Source organism: Halteromyces radiatus (assembly GCF_025201355.1).
Source record: "Halteromyces radiatus strain CBS 162.75 chromosome Unknown BX664scaffold_5, whole genome shotgun sequence".
NCBI classification, from domain to species: domain Eukaryota; kingdom Fungi; phylum Mucoromycota; class Mucoromycetes; order Mucorales; family Cunninghamellaceae; genus Halteromyces; species Halteromyces radiatus.
This window is the reverse complement of record NW_026251691.1, coordinates 1945301-1965266: the sequence shown is the minus strand read 5'-3', so window position 1 is coordinate 1965266 and position 19966 is coordinate 1945301. Positions and strand designations below refer to the sequence as shown.

At 34.2% G+C, this 19966-nt stretch overlaps 9 protein-coding genes across 9 annotated transcripts; 6 read left to right on the top strand and 3 right to left on the bottom strand.

Annotated features, from left to right (window-relative positions):
- Nucleotides 1-24: 24 nt before the first annotated feature.
- Nucleotides 25-1836, bottom strand: BX664DRAFT_387104 (uncharacterized protein; the record flags this gene model as incomplete). The annotated part of the gene is given in 10 exon segments (XM_051549364.1): nt 25-147; nt 221-295; nt 410-490; nt 570-745; nt 881-982; nt 1122-1360; nt 1429-1475; nt 1495-1567; nt 1632-1777; nt 1813-1836. 10 exon segments carry the CDS (start codon nt 1834-1836, stop codon nt 25-27), a joined length of 1086 nt encoding a protein of 361 aa, XP_051399397.1.
- Nucleotides 1837-2728: 892 nt separating this feature from the next.
- On the top strand, nt 2729-4334 carry BX664DRAFT_264513 (Metallo-dependent phosphatase-like protein; the record flags this gene model as incomplete). Its single annotated transcript, XM_051540820.1, has 5 exons — nt 2729-2947; nt 3019-3222; nt 3281-3507; nt 3574-3929; nt 4018-4334. The coding sequence occupies 5 exons, from the start codon at nt 2729-2731 to the stop codon at nt 4332-4334; spliced, it is 1323 nt and encodes a 440-aa protein (XP_051399396.1).
- Nucleotides 4335-5547: 1213 nt separating this feature from the next.
- On the top strand, nt 5548-6623 carry BX664DRAFT_336634 (uncharacterized protein). Its single transcript, XM_051546115.1, has one exon. The coding sequence runs from the start codon at nt 5589-5591 to the stop codon at nt 6489-6491; it is 903 nt and encodes a 300-aa protein (XP_051399395.1). The 5' UTR covers nt 5548-5588; the 3' UTR covers nt 6492-6623.
- Nucleotides 6624-7869: 1246 nt separating this feature from the next.
- On the bottom strand, nt 7870-9594 carry BX664DRAFT_235567 (uncharacterized protein; the record flags this gene model as incomplete). Its single annotated transcript, XM_051540175.1, has 5 exons — nt 7870-8093; nt 8206-8258; nt 8314-8419; nt 8488-8778; nt 9255-9594. Coding segments are annotated over 5 exons (1014 nt in total), but the record flags the coding sequence as incomplete, so codon positions are not given.
- A 549-nt stretch (nt 9595-10143) lies between these two features.
- On the top strand, nt 10144-12626 carry BX664DRAFT_336633 (P-loop containing nucleoside triphosphate hydrolase protein). Its single transcript, XM_051546114.1, has 12 exons — nt 10144-10353; nt 10416-10469; nt 10544-10885; nt 10951-11096; nt 11175-11315; nt 11401-11559; nt 11630-11734; nt 11809-11890; nt 11969-12055; nt 12125-12316; nt 12391-12461; nt 12517-12626. Exons 1-12 carry the CDS (start codon nt 10155-10157, stop codon nt 12568-12570), a joined length of 1632 nt encoding a protein of 543 aa, XP_051399393.1. The 5' UTR covers nt 10144-10154; the 3' UTR covers nt 12571-12626.
- Nucleotides 12627-12952: 326 nt separating this feature from the next.
- Nucleotides 12953-13909, top strand: BX664DRAFT_336632 (uncharacterized protein). The gene is made up of 3 exons (XM_051546113.1): nt 12953-13362; nt 13417-13480; nt 13542-13909. Exons 1-3 carry the CDS (start codon nt 12990-12992, stop codon nt 13771-13773), a joined length of 669 nt encoding a protein of 222 aa, XP_051399392.1. The 5' UTR covers nt 12953-12989; the 3' UTR covers nt 13774-13909.
- Nucleotides 13877-18416, bottom strand: BX664DRAFT_387099 (uncharacterized protein). The gene is made up of 12 exons (XM_051549363.1): nt 18274-18416; nt 17531-18176; nt 17186-17453; nt 16729-17095; nt 16245-16667; nt 16085-16180; nt 15142-15982; nt 14986-15059; nt 14802-14933; nt 14489-14748; nt 14221-14407; nt 13877-14159 (listed from the first exon to the last, which is right to left on the bottom strand). The coding sequence occupies exons 1-12, from the start codon at nt 18340-18342 to the stop codon at nt 13977-13979; spliced, it is 3546 nt and encodes a 1181-aa protein (XP_051399391.1). The 5' UTR covers nt 18343-18416; the 3' UTR covers nt 13877-13976.
- Nucleotides 18417-18484: 68 nt separating this feature from the next.
- BX664DRAFT_164053 (ACT domain-containing protein) lies at nt 18485-19359 on the top strand. The gene is made up of 2 exons (XM_051539950.1): nt 18485-19115; nt 19195-19359. The coding sequence occupies exon 1, from the start codon at nt 18560-18562 to the stop codon at nt 18977-18979; it is 420 nt and encodes a 139-aa protein (XP_051399390.1). The 5' UTR covers nt 18485-18559; the 3' UTR covers nt 18980-19115; nt 19195-19359.
- BX664DRAFT_336626 (Emopamil binding protein-domain-containing protein) lies at nt 19086-19960 on the top strand. The gene is made up of 3 exons (XM_051546112.1): nt 19086-19115; nt 19192-19555; nt 19623-19960. Exons 2-3 carry the CDS (start codon nt 19196-19198, stop codon nt 19938-19940), a joined length of 678 nt encoding a protein of 225 aa, XP_051399389.1. The 5' UTR covers nt 19086-19115; nt 19192-19195; the 3' UTR covers nt 19941-19960.
- The last annotated feature ends 6 nt before the right edge of the window (nt 19961-19966 follow it).

Genomic DNA, 19966 nt, shown 5'->3' with positions numbered 1-19966 from the left:
TGCTGTAATTTACTGAAACAAGCTTCAGCCGCTTTCTTCACTGATAAATCGCTCCAAGGAATCCATCAAGAAATTGTATGCGGGGATGACTATGTTGATGGTGGGATATTGTTGAATTGATATGAATTTCGTTGCTTCTTCAAACTCCTGAATAAAAAAAAAAAAAATGTTAGAGCATATACAGAACTACTACAGTAATAGATAAAATATATCATTTTACCTCCAGTAACACTTTGATCCGGCCAAGGTAGCTCCATTCGTCATCAGTCAATAAGTTTGGGCTGTAGGTCAGTGTCTGTTGATATCAGCATAGTAAGAGGGGGGTACAAAGTTCAATAGCCTTGTCGATCATAAAGTAAGTAGAGCTCCATCTGGTAACCACGTCCAGTACAGGCTTGATTTTTTTCACATTGGCACATCCGTCCCGTAATCGCAAAAGATGATCCATCTTTTGTGGTGGCATCCTGGTTGACTTTAGGCATCTTCCCAACTAGCGTAAGACAAAATTGGTTAAAGTCAAGTAGACAATAATATTTATGATATAGTATTAAGTATTTTTCTTTTCATACCTTCTTCAAACAAGCCGGAACACTTTCATCATCGGTACCGTCATTGGTGGGTTGACAACAGAGAGCAGCAAGAGCAGATTGGATAGCGATATTCATAATGTGAGCCAGACATCGATCATGGTTTTGTTTGTGATCAAAATCGAGTCCTTCCATCGTCCACAATTTTTCCAGTTTTCCTTCATCATAGTCCCGTATCAGTCACTACAGCCAGAATCTATAGAAGAGCAGCGGTATAAAATAGATCCAGGTATCAGTAAAATCAAAATAAAGTAAATAAAAATAGAAACATTTAGTTACCTTGTTCTTTATACCAGTTAAACACTTGTCCAAATGATTAGCTAGTTCTTCACCCGAGTGTCTTGTTTCAACATGAATAAAATCCAAAAGAATATGGTTCAATCTAAACTGCTTGTCTACAAAATGACCAGTTACACCCATGAACGAGAGTTGGTTAGGAGAAGTTCACATGTCAAATGTAATAGATATCTTGGACTCCAGTTGTCGGGAAGGGTCCAATATAGTCCAGGGAGAATTGTTCAAACAGAGAGGTACCAACCACATGATGATGATACCGAGGACGTCCTGGAGGTGAAAAGAGTTGACATGTGTTGCAAATTTTGAGATATTCCTTGAGTTCAGAATATGCAGAGTGCCATATGGACGCAGAAGCATTGAGATAGGAAATCAGCTTCTTGAAAAAAGGGGATTCCACAGAAGTAAAGGCTTGATCATCACCGGCCACCCATTCAGCCAACAGAACGTTAAACCTGTCGTTATCAAATATGACTTGCCTACAAAAAAAAAAAAAAAAAGAGCTAATACATAAACAACATATCCTTCTTCGACCTATCCCAATTACCTTTGGAAGAGTTCGTCAATATTCCGTTGCGTTCTATCAGGCTGTTTCTTCAATTCATTTGTAAACGATTGTATGCTTCGCTTTCAGATGCTTCCATTGTCCTGATGTAGATCCATTAAGACACTTCACCGTAAATTGACTAAGAAAAGATAAAATATAATAGTTAGTAAAAGGCTATAGTATAGTTAGTCTATTGCAATTACCTATTGCTTTCCAAGCACAACAAACATTGAGCCCCTTCGCCATTGTCAGCTGCCATGTAGTATGTCCATACACCACTCTGCTTTTGACGCTTACTTGGACGTTCTGCGGTTTGTTGTTGATTGACTCTCTGTTGCCGATGGACTAGCTAAGGGATCCATGTCAAGACTCGAGATGTTTCACCTTCATACAAGTCAAAATGGCCATATACCAAGAAAAGTAGTTGGATCAGTAATGTCGTTCAAAGAGGAGTTCAGTGGAAAAAAAAAAAAAAAAAAAAAAAAGAAGGCACCGCTGTGTCAAAAACGACTTTGATTTTTGGATGATTTTTGAACACCAGCAAAAAAGATCATCCAAAATCAAAAGTTGTTGCAAAGCAGTTACACACATGCGTGTATCATCTACGTGCACCACGAAAACCATTTGGCGTGTACCATTTCGCGTGAGCTAGAAAAAATGATTCACGTGCGCCACAATTCATTTGCACGTCAACTTTTTTTTTTTTTATTTGCGCGTTAAAAAGAATCCGGCCACCCCACAAGAAACTTTGAAAATCCAGTATATTCCCAACATGGAAGAATTGAAACACAAAAAGAAAAAGGGACCATCTTTATTTTTTTTCAAAAGAATCATGTGCCACTAGATTGTCAGGTTTCATAATAGGTGTAGCAACTGGAGCATCATCAATGTGCGGCAAACTTCGAATGCTATTGGCTGGGAAGTCGTAACACAATAGGTCAAGTTCGGGAAAACTATATATTAAAGATAATATCATCATGACATCTAATCTCTATGAAAAAAAATAAAAAAATAAAAAAATAAAACACCATGAGAGATAATAAGCGAGACGATTGGATCGATTGAAAATTAAAATAAAAAAGCACTTTTGTTTTGAGTAAAAAAACTTTATTTTGTTTTCACTTTATTTATAATTTTATCGTCCCCCTTTTTTTTTCTTTTTTCTTTCTTTCTTTTTTTTTTTTTTCTTCATTACTCCAAATATAGGATGAAGTGTCAATTATTCAGTGTTTTTGCTGGATTTTGTTTGTTGGCTACAACCGTTTCTGCAGCCAAGACGGAAGTAGGTGCACCTGGAGTGATGACTGCCCCTGATCAGTACAATACTTTTGGTAATGTAAATTGGAATAGAACCTATGGTCCTACTGAACCTCAACAAATCCATATTAGTTTGGCCAATGATGCTAAATATGCCAAGGTACAATTCGCTACTAGTCAAGCCATTCAAGGTGGTCAATTGAAATATTGGTCTAAAAAACAAGCTTCTAATAACAAGGCGGTTGTGATTACCACCAGTGAAGTAAATAATCATAAAAAGAGAATAAAATGGAGTGATTGATTTTTTTTTTTTTTTTTTTTTTTTTTGTATAGGATTGGACATTTGTGGATGGTGGTAATGCCAAACGACCTTTGTATTTGCATAATATTCAAACTGATCCTCTTCAACCTGCTACCATTTATCAATATCAAGTCGGTGCTGTTAGCAACAGCTCAAGTACCATTTGGTCACCTATTTTTGAATTCCATACTGCTTCTAAATCCAGTTCTTTCAAATTCATTGCTACTGGTGATATTGTAAGAATCATCATCTTAAAAAAAAAAATATCTATATCTCATAATATCATTTCTTTAGGGTGTTAACAATGCAGTGGCAATGGAACAAATGGTAAAATTGGCAGGTACTCATCAATATGATTTCATTACTGTTTCGGGGGATCAAGCTTATGATATGGCTGATTTTGATGGTATCAAGGGGGATGAATTTATGAATTTTGCTCAACAAATCTATTCCACTGTTCCTTATATTGGTGTTACCGGCAATCATGAAGGCGCTTACAACTTTTCTCATTATAAAAACAGGTAAATCACTTGTTAATATACTCTTCTTTTTTTTATTTTATTAATATATGTATATTTATATATTAGATTCAACATTGTACCATATCAAGAATCCAAGTCTGAAGATGCATTATTCTATTCCTTCAACTATAAATCACTTCATCTTGTCTCTTTCTCCACCGAAGTTTATTTGAAACAAGGCTCTCATGAACAAGTACAAACTGCTTTGAATTGGTTGGATGAAGATCTGACTTTGGCCAATGAACAACGACATCTTCGACCATGGATCATCCTTATCACCCATCATCCTATTTATTGTTCGGATAATAGTACTGATTGTACTGTTGATGCTCCTATGATCCGTAACGGTCCTATTGTGAATGGTGCTGCTTGGGGAGGTTTGGAACCTATTCTTTTAAAACATAAAGTGGATTTATATCTCGGTAAGAAAAAAAAAAAAAAGGAGGGAAGTGTGATGATCATTCTTCTTTGATTCTTATTTTTTTTTCTTCTTTTGTTTTTTTTTTTTAGCTGGTCATGTGCATAACTATGAACGTACTTACCCTCTTTCCAATGATACTCTTCAATCTACATCTTATCACAATCCTCCTTCCTTTTTCCAAGTGATCAATGGTAATGCAGGTAATCCTGGAGCTCCTACTCCTTTTTCCCCTGATGATCCTCATGCTGACTGGTCTGCCAAACGATATGGTTCTTTTGGTTTCTCTGAATTCAAAGTATCTCCTACCACATTAAAACTCACTCATCATGCTGTCAATACTGATGGTTCCTTGGGTCAAATCATTGATCAAGTCTCTGTCACCAAATCACTTCCCAAGAGAAAATGAGGTTAACACTAGTTGTTTCATTTTTATTTTCTTTTCTATGATATGCTGGTTACTTCATAGTTATGTATTCTTTTTAGAAAAATTTATTTACCGCCTATTTATTCAAAAAAAAAAAAATCCTTTTATTCAAAAAAAAAAAAAAAAATCCTTTCCTTTCCTTCCCTTTCTCTTTTTCACTAGTATTAATAAAATCTCCCAACTACTTATTATTATCATCGTATTTATCACAATGTCCAAATAACTTTTTCTCAAGCAAATCATTCTACTCTGGAACGTCAATTCAGCACAGATTCAACGTAGTCAATCTCTTGTTGTCACCTTTTTGGATGAACTTACAAAAACCAAGGTTTTGGACTACTGAATCATTATCATGGATAGAAGAGATCAGGCAAACTCGGTAAAATACGATAACACAAACGATCTTTTTTTTTTCTTTTGGGTGAAAGATAACAATAGTAAGAACGCGTTGTATATAATTGAACTTGACTGTTAAGAAGCACAGTACTAATCGTCCATTTCTTTTTTTTTTTACAATAGTTACTATTCTATTTATCAAACCTTGGATTGATAAAACTACGACTAGCCGAGCTATCAGCTTTTGTATGATTCAAGAAAAAAAACGCTTTAGGCCTTTCTTTTGGAGGTAAGCAATAAGTAACGATGACAAATAGAGAAATAAATATTCTATAAATTTTTTTTTTAAAAAAAAAAAAAGGTACACAAGAAAGGAAATAGAGAAGTGATTATTGACGTATGATTTTTCTTTTATGGTTGCTTTATGCCATCTTTAGGCTTTTTGTACAACTTGGATGAACACTGGGGTATCAGAGGGGAACGTACAAAGTTGGTTGACATTATCCTTTTGTAGCAAAGAAAGGTTACAAAAAAAATATATATATCAAAAGGAAACTATCTGGTAGTATACCATCAACCTCGATCAACCTGGAATTCTGCGTGTATCAGTCGATAGAATTATCTAGAATAGTATTACTTTTTTTTTATTATTATATTATTGACATTGTTATTGAATAAAGGTATCATTACACAATAGTTATTGAAGATAAGTGAATTCGGGTTTGATTTATCCGCTCCATCAGTGAAACCAGGTCTACGGACGATTATTAATCCTTCTTTTTTTTTGCATAAATAGAAGCTGAATCGTAATGCTTTTTTTTTTCTTTTGTTAGTTTTATAAAGTATTTACCATCTTTTTTTTTTTTTTGAACAAATCTACTTTTGAACACAATCCATATCATGTCAGTAACCAATGAACGTATTTTTATTATTGGAGGCACTGGCAATGTAGGTGAAAGAACAGTGAAAGCGATTGCTGCCAAAAAGGTTCCTATCACTGTCCTTTCTCGTGATCCTAGTAAAGCACAATCAACATTCAGCAGCATTGATGCCAGCTTATTAACCGTGGTGAAAGGTGGCTATGATGATCTGGATACATTAAAACAAGTTTTTCCTGGTCATACACGGCTCTTCCTCCTGATCAACCATGCCCTCGGTCGGATGGTACAAGTCAAAGGAGCCATTGCAAGATTGGCATTTGCTTCTGGTATCAAACAAATTGTGGATCTCTCATCTTCCGGCTTTGGTATTCCGTTGTATGATAATTATCTTCTTACACAACATACCCTTGCTGAACAAGCCATCTTGGATGCCGCTGCTGACCATGATGATGATCGATACGTGGTTTTGTTACGTCCCACTCGATTCATGACTAATCTGGTGACTTATTATCGTCCTGGCCTCAATGATTTTGAAGACACTTTGGATCCTGATGAAAAACAATCATGGATTTCTCCCAATGACATTGCCGGTGTTGCTGCCTACGTGTTGACCGATGCCATGGCCAATCACGCTACCTCCGCCTATGAACTCACTAGTCAAGTCATCACCCCTACGGAACGTGCTGCCATCTTGAGTCGTGTGCTAGGCAGATCCTACACCTATCGTCAAATCTCGCCCGCTGACTACTTTAGCACACTTTCTCAATCGCTCGCTAATTACTTGCCTATCCGTTGCATTTACGATATTGCTACCATGGTTGAACACACTCCTCATGTTTCCCGTGGCATCTCCATTTTCTTGGGTCGTGAACCTGAAACACTTGAAGCCTTCTTGACTGCTAATAAACACCTTTTACCTTAATCACTCTTCTACAAAAAAATAATAAAAAAAAAGTACTGAATTTGTTGGCATCCCTTCTAACCGTAATGAGTAGGGCCTATTTATGAAAGTGATGATGATTGAATGTTGGATAAGAGGATGATGATAATGATGATGATGAAGAAGATATAGAAACATAATTTTATTGAAGAAGAATAAATGATACACTATATATAATATAGCTAACGCTTGAACCAACTACCAGTATAAGTATCACCACGATGTAAGAGTAAAAGAAAAGAGAAGCTAATCAAACCAGAAGAAGATCAAGAAAAAAGAAAATACTTTTTAAGATTTGTCTTCCTTGACCAATCGGCTCTTGTCGTAAAACAGTACATCCATCCTCTCATAATACCTATTCACTTGATCCAGTTGTAATATTCATTCATTTGATCCAGTTGTTCACTTGTCCTTGCTGTATATCCACCTAATCTAACTTAACTCTATCCACATAAATGTGCACAGTAAAAAAAAAAAAAAAAAAAAAAAGTGATGAAGAACGGAAAGAGAAGAGAAATTTGTTGAGTGGAGGAAAAGTCTTTTTTATTTTGGATAACTCAGAGCCAAAAATTTGAAGCCAAAAGATTTCAAAACTCCTCAATCGACTGGGATGAAGGTTGAGCCTTATCCTTAAGCTGATTATGGCAACGTCGATGATGAATGACAAAAGTGATTCTGATTTCCATTATTTTATCTCGACTAAATTCTTATGATTTTGTTTGCTCTCAGTGTTGCTATGATTTTTGATTGCATTGACATCACGTTAAAAAAATCCAACTAGTTAAAACGAGTATATAATGATGATTGCGTATAATCATGAATGCATATAAAATAAGTAATTGTAAAGAAATAAAGCTCTTTAAATTTTTTTTTTTTAAAAAAAAAAAAAAAAAAAAAGGAAAAAGGAATACTGTAATGGCAAAAAAATTTTATTGAATGAAGATTAATATTATGCTGAAGTTTGGTGCTTTGATGATGATTGCTCAGATGGATGAGGAATAACCTCAAATGATGGTGATCGAGAAGAAGATGGTGGGGACTTGAAACCGAGATCTTTAGCAGATTGATATGTATTACTGGAAACATTAGATGGCCGTGAAGGAGTTTGAGGAAGCCCTTTTTTATCAATGGATGGTAATCTATCGTTGCAAGGACCATTGGTATTCATGCTGCAAGAGGAATGTAGACGAGATTGCTTTGGAGATAATGGCGAATGGCATATGGTTGATGATGGTGGGGATGATAATCTTTTGTCCATTTTGGTAACCCATGCTGGCATCTCTCCATTCATCTTATCCATATAATCATCATGGTGTATCTGACGTTGTAAGGCTTCCTTTTCCAATTCTGATATTTCGAATGCAATGGCTTCTGATCGACACATCCGACCCTTGAAAAGAAAAGCCAATGCACCCATCAAGGCTGTCAAGATGGTCAACAATAACAATGCACGTTGCATATTGTTGATTGGCTCACCCTTGGGATCACGAAGTGCATCCATCACTGCTAGAATGATGAATCCAAAGATTTGTCCACCTTGCCATAAAAAGGAACTTGACGTTGCTTCTGACACTGGATAAGCCGCTATATAAAGAAAAAAAAAGGTTTATTCATTCTCTTTCTATATATAGTTATTTAAATAACGCTTACTTTCACATCCCGTCTCCATAGCAACTGGGACTAAAAAGGAAACGACAAACTGGTTGAATACAGTCAAATATAAAACCATCATGAATGAATCCTTTTTCACTGATGATAAATGGATATGATTGGTTAGTCATCATCATTGACTCTTAGAGTTAACTTACTCAATAGGTAAAAACCTAGATTGGAAAAAAAGACCAAAGGTGGAGTAGCTTTCAAAAAGAGTTTATGTTGTTTTGTGGCATCAAGAACACAACCAGCAATAGCTAAAAAAAAAAAAAAAAAGGATGTTAAATCGATTCATTCTTCCATCCTTTTTTTTTTTTAATTTTACCACAACCAATGGTTCCAGTAAAAAAGGCGATAGCATTGATTTGTCCAGCTTGAGTATCGGTGTACCCATAGGGAGAAATGATTTGTGTAAATATGGTGCCAAACGCAATACTGATACCAACATTAATACCTTGAATGAGAAAGATGATCCAAAAAGGATAATTTTTTGACAGTAACTTTAGACCTTGATAGAAAGAAGGTCGAGGTTGTCGAGAGACATGGGATGGAGGATGAGGAGGCTTGACAGGCATGAATAATAACGCAAGTAATGCACAAGCGGCAGTAGCACCAACTATATAGAGCTATTGATTGATATGGATGAGATTGCCTGGTCTTGACGATGATGATGCCTTTTTTTTTTTTTTTTTTTTTTTTTTTTTTTTTACCGTTCTTGGAAGATCGCTTGTTGATTTTGTGATGGTTGGAAAAACAAACATAACTAGGATAGCCCCGTAATTTGAAGCTTTATAAAAGTGATCCACAAATAAATCCAGTCAATATACATATACAGTCATTCGTACTTTTTTTTTTTTTTTTTTTTTTTACCAACAATCATTCCGGCTGTAGCTCTTAGGTTTTCAGTAAACCAAGTTGAAGCAAACTGAAAGTAAAGTTATTCAATGATCATCGTTAAGAAACAAAAAAAAAGTATATTATTCTTTACCAGAGACATGATGTTTAATGCAAGAGGTGCAGCAATTGATCCGATAATTTGGCCTATCATGGTTAATGCAAAAGAAGGTGGTTTTATATTGATGGCAATGATACGAATAACAGCACCTAAAGTACAAAAGAATCCTGCAATCAACACCTTTTTTTTTTTTAAAAAAAAAATAGAAAGCATTAATTGTCTAAATCTTTTCTTTTTATATTTGAAACTTACTGAACGTTTAACACCTAGTTTTTCATAAATCCATCCAGTGAAAAAACTCATGATGACATATACCAGTCCTTGAACATTAGCTAACCAATTGATGGCTGTCAAGGATACTTGGAAAGTCTGTGATGTTAGATTGGGTACTGCACTATAGGTGAATTGGAATACCGCTGTTGCTATACGAAGTAGAGTCAAAATAAATAATGCAATCCATGCTTGAGGGTATGTTTTGAATGTTGTATCATCATCTTTTGGAGAAAATGAGAAATCCATTTGTTTTTTGACAGTATCATGTTTCCTTTTAGTACGAAACACCATCATGATTTAAACGGTAATATTTTAGAAAAAGAAAAAAGAAAAAAAAAAGAAAGTTTATAGATCTACACTGTTTCGTTTTTTATCCCGATATGATTTTAAGCAATGTAACAATCAAACATAGTGTACCAATGAAATGAAGGTTGTTTGTCAAAAGTAAAGAATCGGGATTTATCATTCAAAGGAGTTACACATTAATGATTTATGATAAAATGATGGCTCTTCATATGCTCATATATCTATATCTATATATATATATATATATATATATGAGATCTTGTCTTCATTTAGATCATTATGATTTGATCTTGTGTGAATATAATCATATAATATATTTTTATCTTATCTTCTCGAGGAACATCGTTTTTTCTATACAGCGAATGAGGCGGGCTTCAGAAACTGGAGGATCAGAAAAAAAAAAAAAAAAAGGAATTTTTGTAGTTTCTTAAACTCTCTCTTTCACTCTTCAAATATTTATGACTATTACAGATCAAGACTGGATCAATAGAATCACTTGCAGTATTGGTGGTTATGATTCTCTTATCACTTACCTTGTTACCAAGATTTGTACAAGAAAGGCTCAACTTGAACGCCAATGTACTAATATTTCTAAAGGTGTCGTTCTTCATGGAAAGCCTGGTACTGGCAAAACAGCCTTAGCTTTAGCGCTTGCAAGTAAGTCTAATATCCTTACATTCTTTTTATTTCTCATTATAACGTTTATTAATTCTTTATAGAAACATCCAATTTGCCTTACTATGTTGTGAACGGACCTGATATCTTCCAAACAGGTAAATAATAATAATAATAATAATAAAAATGGAGAATACACGCGTGAATCTAATGATTATTATGTATTTAATAGAGGAAGGGGCTTCCGAAAATAGACTACGATCCATCTTTACCAAGGCAGCTAAAGAAGGACAGGAAAACAAAAGTATGGTATTAGTGATTGTAGACGAATGGGATATGCTTGCTGGAATCATGGCTAAGAATAAGTCAGGATTGGATACACGAATTACTTCCATGATGCAAAGTTGTATAGATCAACTTGACAACAACAATCATATCTTTTTACTTTGCTTGACGAACCGGTTACATGCTATTGATCCTTGTTTTTTACGGTCTGGAAGAATGGACGATGTACAAGAACTAGTGGTTAAATTACCAGCTCAACGATTGGCGATTCTATCTATTCTCACTTCAAGTATGATTTCATTTTTTTTTTTTTTAATATATGATACTAACTGATGTTTTATTGCTTATTGTTAGAACTCTCATTTTCATCCGAACAAGATCGACATGACATTCTATCTTCTTTGGCTAACCAAACTCATGGATTTGTCCCTAGTGATCTATCAAGTCTTTGTAGTCAAATTGTGCTACAATTGGTGAGACAAGAAATCATGTCAAAGCAGGTAATGATCTATTTTCATTTATGTCTATATAGAATTTTTCCACCTTTTTTTTTAACATATATATATGTATATATACAGAAATCTATAGTCCAATGGGAACATGTTGAAAAAGCTTTATCTGTTGTTCATCCATCCAACATGAATGCCTTTACCAATCGGGTGCCCTCTGTGAGATTCTCTGATCTTTATGGTATAGATGATGTGATTGAAGATATCAAGGTAAAGTAAAAAAAAAATATATATATATATAGAGGACGAACTAATACAACTTTATTTTTTTATTTTTTTTTTTTCTAAATGTTAGACATCAGTGATTTATCCATTCAAACATCCTGAACATTATCTTCAATTGGGAATATCTCCTCCTCGTGGTATTATGCTTCATGGGCCAACTGGAACAGGCAAAACGATGCTTTGCTCTGCTTTGGCTTTGGAATCCGGTGTGAATTTTGTCTTTGTCGAAGTAAGATTTGTCTCATATAATAAAGATACTCAATATTTATTTTCTATTTTTTTTTTTTTTTTTTTTTTAGAGCACTCAACTGCGATCCAAAATTGTGGGGGAATCCGAAAAGAACATTGCTGCCATGTTTGCTCATGCTAGGTCCAATGCTCCATGTATCTTATTCATTGACCAGGTAAAATTATATTCTTGGAAATGACTATTATCCATTCTCACATGTGATTCTTTTTTTTTTTTTTTTATTTATAGATTGATATGTTGTTACCAATGCGAGGGACTGGATCAAGTTCTGAAAATACAAGTGATCGTATTGTTACTGGATTCTTGACAGGTAAGAAAGTGTAAAAATAGATTGAATCAGCGTATTAAATGTATCTTCTTCTTTTTTTTTTAATTTGACATCATATAGAAATGGATGGTTTATTGACCAAGGATAATAATAATAATAATACAAACATGGAATCATCAGCACAAATGGATGTACTTGTAGTGGCTGGTAAAATCAAAAATAAATAAAAAAAAAATGAATCACACAATGGTGAAACTGATACCTATTATTTATTAGCAACCAATCGATTACATGCGGTGGATAGCGCAGTATTACGTCCTGGTCGATTTGATGAACATATTCAATTATCTATACCCACACAAGACCAACGATTTGCCATTCTCCGGGGATTATCTAGCAAGATGCCATTAGAATTGACTGATCTGGAACTCAAGACGCTGGCGTCAACACATACTCAAGGCTGGTCAGGTAAAAAGAGAGAAAAAAAAAAAAAGAAATCATGCTAAATAGCAAAATTTCATAACACGCTTATTGTCTTTTAGGTGCGGAACTGGACAATTTATTACGAGAATCAGCCATGATCTGTTTACGAGAAAATGTGACAAATGACAAGGTATAGTAGAAAAGATTTATCTCTTTTGATCCTTATTGACTTTTATTTGATTTAGATTTGTATTCGACATATAGATCAGGCTCTTTTACAGAGAAATCAATCAGTATAGACTTTTTGTATTATATTTGAATAAACTCATATCGATGATTTGGTTGTTTCCAAGAACCTTTTTTTCATTATTTTCTCTTCATAAATGAACCATCTAGTATTGACAACTTTATTATTACCACCTGAAACCTACTTTTCTATAAAATGTACTTTCTTGGTATTTTTATTTTCTTCTCTTTCTTTTTTTCTTTTCTTTTCTATTTCTTCACTATCATGACATATTATTTGAGACTTTTTTTGTCCCTCGCATCTTATAAAAAAAAAAAAAAAACAGTATTGACTTGTTGACTGACACATACATTTTGAACGCATGATATTTTTATTTCCCGACGGTCACTTTTTCTTTATTCCAGTTTTTCACTTTCTTCTTTTTTTTATTCTTTTTTTCTTTTCCTCTTTATTTCTTTACTTTGATTCAGCATGTATGGTATATATGTGACCCTCAGTTATTTAGTGTTTTTGCCGTTGGTTCCTGCCTTAGCTCACTGTGCCTTGTTTCGACATGAATTCCTACCGTTAGTGTCTCATTGGTTCAGTTTATCCAAAGTACCATTGGATCCCTTGTTATTAGCGGTCAGTTTGGTATCAGTGTACGTGTATTTCTTTTTGAATCTTGTTCTGGACGTTGTACAATCCATTCGTACTTTTTGTCTTCAATGTGAACAAGACAAAACTACTACTAGTAATAGTTCCAGGAGAACTCAAGAATCAACATCTTCATGTGTATCCAAAACTTGTAAAATCAGTGCGCGAGTGACTCGTGCTTATCAACAAGCTGTCCATTATTATCCTGGTAAGTAATAAAAAGAAAAATTGACTTTTTTTAATTTTTTTTTTTCCTCGGTAGGTTTTATCGCGTCGACTTTACTTGTATGGGCCAACACCAATCGATTTGATACTTTTAGTACAGCGTAAGTTCTTTGAATAAAAAAAAAAAGGAGGTATTCATTTTTTTTTTTTTTTTTGGATTAGGTTTGTCATTATTCAAGTATTTTTCCTTTTGATGTTACCATTGACCTATGGATGTCCAGATACAATGATTAGTCATATAAATCGTATTGGATACCAATGTGCTTTGTTTTGGACATTGATCTATGCTATGTTTCCTCGTGATATTGGTTTTTTAATGGATCTTGCTGCTTATCAAATCCACCAATTGTGCACTCCAACCCCTACTGATATATATTATACCCCGATTCTTTAGTTTTTCATCCTTTCTTTTTCTTTTTAGCTAGTTAGTTTATTCGTATTCATAAATAATTATCCAACCTATAATAACTAGCCATACTTCAAAAATATATATCAATAAAAAAAATGCTGTTGTGTTCTTTATTTGTTAATTCAAAAAAAAAAAAAGATATGTGTATAAAAAAGAAGTGGAATAATGAAAAAGATATATAAATGAAATCAAAGAGGAGGAAAGGGTAATACTGATTGTGAAGCTGGAGAGGTAGAAGTAGGATTTCGACCTTCATCAACATCTTGATCCGGAAGAGTATCCTTATTATTATTGTTGTTTTTATCTGGAAAGTTGGGACAACTCTTATTTGTTTTCATATGACCTAATTGACCACAATTACCACATCGTCGCTAAAAAAAAAAAAGGATGATTAATATGATAAAATAATATATTCATCACAAAGTTTCTTACCATAGCACCTTCTCGTTTACCACGCATCAAACCCAATACTGGATTCTCAGCTAAAGCCGCCGTTTTAGATAACTGTCGTTGCCGTCTTCGTTCTGTCATTTTCTTTAGTTTGGCCAATTGTTGTTGAGTTTGTTTCTTCATACGAGCATTCTTTTCATGACTATTGGTAGGATCGATGGCTTCCAAACTAATTCAAAAAAAAAAAAAAAGGTGAATCATTTCATTCTCTTTTTTTTTTTTTTTTTTTTTTTTTTTTTTTTTTGCATACTCTGCTGTATTTTCTATAATCAATTGTCGTTGAGCTATATATGCTTTGATGACGGCTGGATCACGTACAATTTCCACTACTGGCTTGATTTCCCCATTTTCTTGACGCATTTGTCTGGTGATCTTTAATTCCCGATTTCGATGTTGTGCTTGTGAACTATAACTTTCTGTCACTGATATATTGTCATCCATATCATCATAATAACCTTCTGAATTCGCTCGATCGTATCGTCGTTGATGTCGCCATTCCATATGATCTGGCTATAAAATATTAATGTGAGCAATTTTTCTTCATAATTTTTTTTTTTACTTACTGTCATCGGGCTATTGATTTGATCCAATTCCCTTTCATCTGCAGAAGAATCATCCATATTATCTTGTGGAGTATAATCAGGTTCTTCAGTTTGACTCAATGCATTCCACTGAGCATTCCAAATACGTTCAATCTATTCATAAAATAATTAGTCTATCATCCTACTCCATTAATTTTGACTTCACCTCTTCCTTGTAAACTTGTTGTTGTTCAGCCACATTATAACGATGTGCACTTTTGGGTCTTGACTTGATTTGGGCTAAATAAAAATAAAAAAATATATATGTATATTCGGTTTTACATACATACATATATATATATATATATATTCTTCACTTTACCTAGTTTCATTTCTGCAGATTCCCCAGCACGTAAAAAGATATCTTTCATAGATACTCGAATAAAGCTAAAGCCTTCACCACAACCAGTAGGATCTCCATCACCTGATAATTTCAACATGGCTTTGCCCTGACATGCATTGATAAAATTCCGAGTGGCAAACCAAGGAGCGAGTTGTTGTTCTGTTTCCAGTTGAGAAGTACTATTATCATCTTGATCCACAGTATCGTTGATGTTACTATACCCAAGATCTTGCAAATGTCGTTCACCCACCAACATACTTTCATAGAGACAAACCATTTCGGGTGTACACATGAGCCGTAATTGATCTTCTGTAGGTGGATGTCGTTCTCCCGTTTCCTTTGATGGTCGTACTTTCCAATAGCCACCACCTTTATCCTTGCTATGTCTGTTGAATTCCAAAAATTCCTTGAGTCGTTGTCGTACTTGGATATCTTGATATTCAGGGAATCGGGATGCCAATTTGGACATCTTCAGTCTATGTTGAGGGTGTTTAGCGAGTAATCGATAGGCAACAATTTGAAGTCGATTTTTGACTGTTGTAGTGACACGTCTTGATTGCGGACCTGGCACTTCTTGTACTGGATATGTTTGTCCCATCACATATAAAGCTGGAATTTCGCGAAGATAGTAGCGTGATTGACCATGATACGTGCTGCGTACAAGTAAAAAATCAGTATGACGTACTTGGTGACTGAATAGAGGAGCTCGGACCATGTTATTATACATCACTGGTATAGTTTGTCCTGGTTCCACATTTCCAAATGTCATAAAAGGTGATGTATCCTCTACTTCGAGTACAAATGGTTCACCGATATCCATCTACATTGGTGTTTTTTTTTAAATATATATATAAGATTAAAATGGGTGAGTAAAATTTGTGTTATACTACTTGTTTTTCTTTCTTTTTTTTTTTTTTCTTACATGAGGAATATGATCATCTTTTGGGTCAGTCTTTCGATAATAATTCACAATCAAAGTTCCCATTCCAACATTTGATATGATAGGAGGATGTTCTTCCTAATTAAATAAACAGAATGTAAGAGAAGCAAGTCAATTTATCATTATAAGTATTTTTTTTTACCGAGTATTCCAACAAAACGAAAGAAGAAGTATCTTTCAAAGTTAAATCTTTGGTTGTTCGCATGATAGCATCATCATCAGCTGTTGATCCATTAACATTTGTCCCATTTGCCGAGGATGGTTTCTTGTTCTTTTGTTTTTTCTTCATCAATCGTACACGAGTAAAAGATATATCAGTATTGACAGGGAATTGGAATAAAGGTCGATGGAATGACCGTAGTTCGGATTTGGTCATCTTAGTTTTATATAAAGTACGATGAAGTTGTAAGGCAGGAATAGAATGTTGAACTACAAGTTGTCCATGAGTTTGACGAACACGTACTACAGCAAAATTCATATCGTAATGTCGATCGTTTGAAATGTTGAATCTACTTTGAGGTAATTTACTTCGGGAATCAGGATCACTAGTGTATATCAAAGGCATCTAAATAAATTAAGAAAAGGAGTTAATTATATCTTCTCTTTTTCACTTTTGATCAACTTGCCTTTGGAATAGGTCTTGGATTAGGTTTTCTTCCTTTTTTAACCACATGCTTAATAGGTAATAATTGTTGTTGACTGTCTTCCATGGATTCTGCATCAAATAACATATGAGGATCATTCAAGTCCAGTATCACCTTGATGGAGTCTGGATCCAGTCGTGATCGATCTGTTGATGTCGTTGTTGATTTTGTAGTTTTATCGTCACCTTCATCATCCCATATGACAGATTCAAGCCAGTCTCCATTTTCCAAATCATGGTTAAGGATACTGTCGCCAAAGGTCGTTCGTTTGATTCTTCCTTTATTTGTTGTAGTGATTGCCGTCATAACAGCTGCATTTGATCTTGCCAGTTCGCCGGTTGCCCGTAATCTTTTTTTTTTTTTTTTGTGCAAATGATAGCAGGGAAGTCAAAATCCATCATCATAATTATATTTTTTTTTTTTTTGCTTATTTCTTTACCTTGTTGGTTCAGGATCATCCCATAATATTTCCTTTTCCCATGGTTCAAGCATAATAGCATGATAAAGATGATTGTCCATACCCAAATATCTTTGTTGATGTAATCCTTTTGTTGTCGTAGATTGATGTCTTTGTTCTAGATCATCATCGTCACTATCATCTTGATCATTTTTTGATATATCCAATTTTCTGCGTTTGTAAGGTTGATGAAGGAATATATTTTGTTGATCAGCTGCCATAACATAATTGAAACCATCTCCCATATACACTATTAAAAAAAAAATAGAAGAAAGAATTGAATAAAAGAAAAAAGAAAAAAAAGAATTTGCATAACAATGACATTACTATGATCAAGAGGAGTTTGTATTTTGGTGCGCCGTTTAATCCGAGTCATGAATAGATCAGAGAATTTTAGAACCTTGCCCCTTTCAAATGCAGGAAAAAGTTGAGTAATATCCATAGCAGCATTATTAGTGACGGACTCCGGGAGAGATGATAAGTAAGAAGGGGATGATGATTTAGGAAGTGGTGTTGATAATTGAGAAAGAGGTGATGATGACATGGTTGTGGTGATGGATGGTAAAATAGGAGGTTCCTGGGTATCGTAATCATCATCTTCTTCTTCAAGATATCGTCGAGTAATTGATTTTGATACTGGATTCTTCTTCATCCTTGATACTGGCATTTTCGATAATTTTGAAGGTATTGAGTTTCGAGGTCGAGGTAAATATGGAGTGTTGTTTTTTGTTGGTGAATCATCAGGTACAGTTTCGTCAAAGTCAGAATAGTCAATAGCAGTTGCTGCATGTTGTGTCATGGGAACGACATGAATCGCAGTTTCTTCTTCTTCTTGTTGTCCATTTGTCATATCATCGTCATCGTCCAAATCGCTACCAGTTTGATTATGGGAAGTCTGAATGCCAAAAGTATCTGGGTTGAATATTTGTGAGAAGACATTAGCATCAACATGTTGTAGAGTTTGTTTTAATTCCTTTTGTAAAATGTAAAACAATAAATATTAGTAAACTCTTCCCATTTCGACTTTCTTTCCCCTTTTTATTCTTCTTCTTCTTCTTTTCATTATTTACTTCATCTAGGTCATTATCCAACCGTCCTTGTTCATCCACATTTCCAAACAAATAACCGGCGAGAGACATGATAACAAAGATATTATTATATTTACAACTAATAGAAAGAAAAAAAATTGATAAGTAAAGAGAAAGAGAAAAGAAAGGGAGGAACTGTTTTTTTTTTTTTTTTTTTTTTTTTTTTTTTCTGGAGTGCTCTTTGCTTCCCACTCTTGGATTTCATTCTCCGTTGTCGATAAATTGGTTGGAGCAAGAAAAGTTCTTTTGTCTATCCCTCTTCTCTCTAATGATTTCGTTACTTATTTTACCAGATTTATTTACCCTTTATCAATTACCAAAAAAACACTTGATAAATATGCAAGAAGTTCTTGAATGGCCTTGGTATACAATCAGCAAGACAAAGGACGAACTTTCTCTTTTACTTCCTTCTCAAATCAATCCTAGTTTCCTTCAAGATAATGTTGCTAAAGTGGAAGAAAACTGGCGTGCTTTACAAGTGGATGCACAGATGGATTTTGGCCTTGTTGGTATTCTAGCATCTATTATTAATCCTTTACGTGATAATGGTATTCCTATCTTTTGTATTTCTACCTTCAATACAGACTATGTGTTGGTGAAGCAAGACTCTTTCGAAAATGCTATTGGTGTATTGACTGCTGCGCCTGGTATTGTGGTTAAGTCTGGACTCTCAGTAATGGATGAATAATTGGTAAAAAAATTACAAACTTCTTATATACAATAGACTTGACTGTTTTATTTCTTTGATGATAATATTAATAATAATAAAAAAAGATCCAATTCATTTTTCGACTATGTCTATGTATTGTTACGCGTAACTACAGGTGCGGTGGTTGAACATTGTTATATTCAATGAAAAAAAAAATCTATACTGACTCTTCTCTTTTCATCTTATCTTAGAAGAATGTCAATACATCCATATTATCCTCGGCACTTGGAACTAAACGATTATCAACCCAACCAACGAACCAGCATACAATTGTTACTTACAGTAGGGAGTATTGTGGGCACAATACTCATTGGATCCTTCTATGCAGCAAAACGACAAAGACAACATGTCAAGAACTCTGATTATTTCTATTTCTGTTGGTTCATCTTGTGTGGTTTCTTACATTGTGGGTTTGAATCATATTGGGTGCTGTATCGTGATCAAATAGCAAGTCGAACCGATCTTTTCGCCGAGTTGTTTCGTGAATACGCTCATAGTGATTCTCGTTACATGATATCGGATCCTTTACTGGTTGCTTTGGAATCTATGACTGTGGTAAATAATAATAACAATAATAATAAAAAGAATTGAAATAGATAAATAATATATAATATTAATGTAGTTTGTTTGGGGCCCTCTTTGCTTTGCTTCTGCTTGGACATGGTGGCAAGAATCAAATCATTATATATTTTATCAATTATTGGCGTCCCTGGGTCACTGTTTTACTTGTACTCTTTATTTTGTATTGGACATACCAACTGGATTTCAACATTGCAATCCACATCCTTTTTATTTTTGGGTCTACTTTGTGGCTTTCAATGCACCTTGGATTATCGTTCCCTGTACTATCCTTTATTACAATAGTCGAATCATTTTACATAGTTTAGATTTATACCATGAAAACAAGAACACAGATACAAATAAAACCAAGAATGCCTAGTTGGGATATTATTACTTTTTTTTATA

What these genes read in the sequence shown, in the direction of transcription:
- BX664DRAFT_336634 (XM_051546115.1), top strand. Translation starts at nt 5,589, where the DNA reads ATGTCAGTAACCAATGAACGTATTTTTATTATTGGAGGCACTGGCAAT.
- BX664DRAFT_336633 (XM_051546114.1), top strand. Translation starts at nt 10,155, where the DNA reads ATGACTATTACAGATCAAGACTGGATCAATAGAATCACTTGCAGTATT. An exon ending in GGATGTACTTGTAGTGGCTG is followed by an intron (nt 12,056 to 12,124) that starts GTAAAATCAAAA and finishes ATTATTTATTAG; the next exon opens with CAACCAATCGATTACATGCG. An exon ending in AAAATGTGACAAATGACAAG is followed by an intron (nt 12,462 to 12,516) that starts GTATAGTAGAAA and finishes TATTTGATTTAG; the next exon opens with ATTTGTATTCGACATATAGA.
- BX664DRAFT_336632 (XM_051546113.1), top strand. Translation starts at nt 12,990, where the DNA reads ATGTATGGTATATATGTGACCCTCAGTTATTTAGTGTTTTTGCCGTTG. An exon ending in AGCTGTCCATTATTATCCTG is followed by an intron (nt 13,363 to 13,416) that starts GTAAGTAATAAA and finishes TTTCCTCGGTAG; the next exon opens with GTTTTATCGCGTCGACTTTA. An exon ending in TTTGATACTTTTAGTACAGC is followed by an intron (nt 13,481 to 13,541) that starts GTAAGTTCTTTG and finishes TTTTTGGATTAG; the next exon opens with GTTTGTCATTATTCAAGTAT.
- BX664DRAFT_387099 (XM_051549363.1), bottom strand. Translation starts at nt 18,342, where the DNA reads ATGTCTCTCGCCGGTTATTTGTTTGGAAATGTGGATGAACAAGGACGG. An exon ending in ATCCAAGACCTATTCCAAAG is followed by an intron (nt 16,668 to 16,728) that starts GCAAGTTGATCA and finishes TAATTTATTTAG; the next exon opens with ATGCCTTTGATATACACTAG. An exon ending in ATTATAGAAAATACAGCAGA is followed by an intron (nt 14,408 to 14,488) that starts GTATGCAAAAAA and finishes TTTTTGAATTAG; the next exon opens with TTTGGAAGCCATCGATCCTA.
- BX664DRAFT_164053 (XM_051539950.1), top strand. Translation starts at nt 18,560, where the DNA reads ATGATTTCGTTACTTATTTTACCAGATTTATTTACCCTTTATCAATTA.
- BX664DRAFT_336626 (XM_051546112.1), top strand. Translation starts at nt 19,196, where the DNA reads ATGTCAATACATCCATATTATCCTCGGCACTTGGAACTAAACGATTAT. An exon ending in CTTTGGAATCTATGACTGTG is followed by an intron (nt 19,556 to 19,622) that starts GTAAATAATAAT and finishes ATATTAATGTAG; the next exon opens with TTTGTTTGGGGCCCTCTTTG.